Source organism: Chrysoperla carnea, chromosome X, assembly GCF_905475395.1.
Source record: "Chrysoperla carnea chromosome X, inChrCarn1.1, whole genome shotgun sequence".
Taxonomy (NCBI): Eukaryota; Metazoa; Arthropoda; class Insecta; order Neuroptera; family Chrysopidae; genus Chrysoperla; species Chrysoperla carnea.
The window spans coordinates 11,312,537-11,317,201 of NC_058342.1; the positions used below are offsets into that span (position 1 = coordinate 11,312,537).

Genomic DNA, 4,665 nt, shown 5'->3' on the forward strand with positions numbered 1-4,665 from the left:
GGTATGTAAACTAATAAAAAATTTATATGGTCTTAAACAAGGCGCAAATGAATGGAATAAGAAATTCGATTTAATTATGAAGAAAAATGGTTATGTACAAAGTAAAAACGATTTATGTTTGTATATAAAGAAAATCTACAAACAATTCATTTATATTTCAAACCATGTAGATGACATAGTGGTAGCATCAACGGATGTAAAACTTATTGATGATTTTGAAACATTGATGAATACTGAATTAATCATTAAAAATCTTGGAAATTTACAATATTATCTTGGAATACAATTCGAAAGGGATAAAGATAATATATTTTATATGAATCAAGAAAATTATATTTTAAACAAATTGTATGAATTTAATTTGGAGAATGCCAAGGATTCAACTACACCAATGAATATTGGTTATTTAACACAAAAAATTAATGAAGAACCATTCGCATCACAAGAAGTTTATCGAAGTGCAATTGGATCGTTGTTGTATTTATCAACAAATACAAGACCAGACATCGCTATTGCAACATAAATATTAGCTAGGCGTGTAAGCGACCCAAAACAAAGCGACTGGAACGAAGTGAAAAGAGTTTTCAAATATTTGAAAGCTACAAAATCGTATAAATTAAAATTAGGTAATTATGATAATGATGAAAATTTTTATTGTTATGTAGATGCCGATTGGGCTGGAGACCCGATAGATAGAAAATCAAATACCGGATATTGTTTTGTTTTCAATGGTGCACTAATAAATTGGACGAGCCGTAAACAAACATCAATATCATTATCTTCGACTGAAGCTGAATTTATTGCTTTTGCTGAAGCACTACGTGATCTTATCTGGATAGTTCGGATATTAAAGGATTTTGACCAGAAAATAAAAACTCCTATCAAAGTATTTGAAGATAACCAGGGGTGTATTAAATTGCTTAATGATCGTGTCTGTCATCAACGAGTGAAGCACATCTACATAAAATACAAATTTGTACACCAACATATATCTCAAAAAGCAATTGTAGCAGTTTATTGTCCTACTGACAACATGGTTGCAGATATGTTAACCAAACCTTTAGATGGATCAAAACTTCAAAAGCATGCAAGAGCAATTGGCTTGTGTTAATTTAATTTCACTATATGTTGAGAAGGGGTGTTAGTTTTTATATTTAAGTTTCTTTTATTTACAACATCTAGTAAAATTAATTTATGTTTTGAATTTTGAATAATCAACCAATTGTTTGTTAAATAATTTTGTAATAGATGTCACTATAATCAGTTTAAGTAACAGATGTCACTCTTGTAAAAATAATTGTAATTTCCGTAACCGTCTAGCAGTGAGTTGAATAAAAATTATCAAACGTCTAACATACATTTTGTTTTTCTAAAAAGATAGTAAGCCACGTTTTTATCCACAATACTCGTTACAACCTACAAATTGTTGAAATACCATGTATAGGCAGTGTTGATAACTCTTTCACATTTCACATACATACATATCTGACATATTTAACTGATATTCTCATATATTGCGCAAGTGTTGATGCGCAATCGTTTGTTTTTTTGACGTCACGTAAATAACAAAAGATATTCACTTTGATATTCCTATATTAATACATACTATAAAATTTGCACCTAATTAACGCCTTCGTGGGTAAACAGTGATGTTTACAAAAAAATGTTTCAAACAAAAGTTTTTTATTTTTTTATAAGCAACATTTTTTACATTTAAACTTTTGTTCTATCTGTAACGGTTTACAAGATGGGTCCTACGGACCCTAGACCCAATTGACCTATGATGCTCATTTACGAACTTGGCCTCACTTTTTACGTCCTGAGTACGCTGTAAAAATTTCAGATCGATATCTTTTTTTGTTTTTGAGTTATCGTGTCCACAGACGGACGGACGGACAACCGGAAATGGATTAATTAGGTGATTCTATGAACACCTATACCAAAATTTTGTTCGTAGCATCAATATTTTTAAGCGTTACAAACTTGGGACGAAACTTAATATACTATGTATATTTCATATAGACATGGTATAATGATATAAGAAAGATTTGGTTTATTTGTATTTATACATTTCATTGTTTTTTGTATATTATTTACAATTTTTTTTATTTATTAATTCTGCATAAATTTATCATCCTTTAAAATTGGTGAACTGAGGTTGACAGTTTCACAAATAACACTAAAAATATCATCTACAATTGGTACCAATTTCACCGACATTGTTTCACCAACCATAGCAAAAGTTTTGATTCGCTGATTAGATCTTTCTACATGCACTCGAGCTTTAGCAATTTGTGAGGTAAGGTAAAACGGTGGTCTAATAAGTTTCCAACGTTTTCGAGCACAAAGCTCGTCTATTAAGAATCCTCGATCACACATTACTCCATCATTATCTTCAAGAAAATTGATTAATTCACTGTTTGAAAATATTTCAGTATCACTAGCTCTTCCTCCAAACGGTTTACTTATAAATGTAATTGTCCCTCCCGGTGATACTCCAGTCATAATCTTGATCGTTGGAGACGATTTGTCATTTGAATAAACAACTTCCTGACAGCATAATTTAGTTGAAGCTTGAATGAAAATCTCAGTAAAATCTACCACAACCCTAACATCTTCGAATCCTTCGAACACTTTCGGTAAATTTCGAGAAATTTCATCCTTTGACGGCCAAGATATCATAGGTTTTAGTGTCTCACTTAACATTTGTAAAGTGTGGTAAAAAATTCGTTTACAGTGCCTCGGTGAGCAATTATTAAAAATAATAGTTAAAAATGAGTACGAAAGATTCTGTTTCAATTTGACATAGGTCATAATAATTTTTTCTTTTAAGCTCATTTCACTTTTGTGCATAGTTGCACCATAATGATCATAAACAAGTTCAACAATCAGATCCAATAGCTCATACGATTGAATTCCTGTTGCTGTTCGTAAATTTTCTTCTGACTTTATAAAATCCATGAATGATGGTTTTATAAATAAAGTTTCCACCTGAACTTCAACATCATTATATATTTTTTCAGAAGGTTTTTCAATAACATTATCACTGGTAAAGTAGTTCTCATCTCTTTTATCAAGCACTAAATTATCCAAATTTTTAGCACTAGAATCCTCATTAATATCATTATGTTTTTTCACAGCATCCTTATTTAAGCTCCGATTTAATAGACGCTGACGTCGTGCCTCTATATTTTTTTTAGCTTTATTTGATTCTTTAACAGAGCTTGGTAGATTACACGATGGAACACATGTTTTTGTTAAGGTCATCTTTTTAGTAATAACACCTGCAAAACAAATTTTTCAATTAGTTTTAAATTTATATTTACATTTATATTTGAGGTTAAACATTGTCAACTTACTTGGTAGAATAAAATCATTCCTTTGAAAATGTAATGAACATAATGAATACACTCTCATGTGTGGTTTAGGTATAGCATGAAAACTAACTTCTAAATTCGTATGAGATTTACTACCACAACCATTCACCGCACAATAAACTCTACTTTTATTTTCAGTACGAAGATTCGATTTTATAACTTCCATTTTTCGGTAAAAAATTTTTATTAATTTTTAAAATTAATTTTTTTAAATAGATTAGTATACTTGTGTACTGAAGTACACACTAAAACTAGTACTTTTTTTGAACACCAGGTGTCATGACCAAAGTGGTCCGTTGTCAATGCTAAAAAACTTTTTCCATAATAGTAGTGTGTAATCTATTTTATCAAAGGCCTTTTTAAAATCAATAGCTACATACAGTTTCCCTCTTTTAGATGCAATTTGTGAGTGGATTAAGGTGGATAGTGTAAATATATTGTCTTGACAGCCTTTTCCCTTTCTAAATCCAGCTTGATTATCCAGTAATATATTACATTCTTCTGCCCACACCATGAGTCGTTGACTTATAGTTATTGGGATTTTTCGTATCACCTTTTTTGTGAATTAAAAATAGTTTGCATATTGACCACTGCTCAGGAGCTCTTTCATTTTCAAGGACGTCGTTGAACATTGCAAGCAAAGAATTTCGCCAAAGCAGAGGAGGGTTTTTACAAACTCGTTTGGTATGTTATACGGTCCTGAAGCCTTGTTTGATTTAATATGTCTTTAGGCTTTGTTCAAGTTATCTTCTGTATACGTGGCGTCTAAAAAAGGATGCAGTACGTCAAAATGGAGCTCGTTAGTAATTACATTCTCCGTATTGCTAGGAAACATATTTATCCCATATTTTCTCACCTATATCTCCGTACATCGGCCTAGTTTTTCGTGGTCTAAATTTTTTAATTGTTTTCCAGAAATCGGTGGTGTTTTTTACGTTGGACAAGTTTTCTCAAATTTCTTGGAAAAAATGGTCTTTTTTATCTTGTAGTAGGCCCTTGCATTCACGTTTACACTCTACGTGTCTTTTTAGTTTTTCTTCAACAAACCCACTGCTCTTTGCGAGTTTAAAATTAGACCTCACTTCTGATTTATTTTCCCTGCAACTACTATCATACCATTGCTTCTTCTTACTTACTCTATTGCTGTTATCGTTCCATATTTTTTTCTCCTCGCACAACCCCAAATTATTTGCTACAGTTTTTATACTTTTACATATATTGTCATAACGATGGCTTGCTGATGGATCATTAGAGGACAATTCCTGCTCCCTCATAGTGTTAAAGTAAG

General features: G+C 31.2%; 1 protein-coding gene across 1 annotated transcript; it reads right to left on the reverse strand.

Moving 5' to 3' along the window:
* Positions 1–2,112: 2,112 nt before the first annotated feature.
* On the reverse strand, positions 2,113–3,543 carry LOC123302903. The gene is made up of 2 exons (XM_044885998.1): positions 3,360–3,543; positions 2,113–3,284 (listed from the first exon to the last, which is right to left on the reverse strand). Exons 1-2 carry the CDS (start codon positions 3,541–3,543, stop codon positions 2,113–2,115), a joined length of 1,356 nt encoding a protein of 451 aa, XP_044741933.1.
* Between the last annotated feature and the right edge of the window lie 1,122 nt (positions 3,544–4,665).

What these genes read in the sequence shown, in the direction of transcription:
- LOC123302903 (XM_044885998.1), bottom strand. Translation starts at nt 3,543, where the DNA reads ATGGAAGTTATAAAATCGAATCTTCGTACTGAAAATAAAAGTAGAGTT. An exon ending in GAATGATTTTATTCTACCAA is followed by an intron (nt 3,285 to 3,359) that starts GTAAGTTGACAA and finishes TTTGTTTTGCAG; the next exon opens with GTGTTATTACTAAAAAGATG.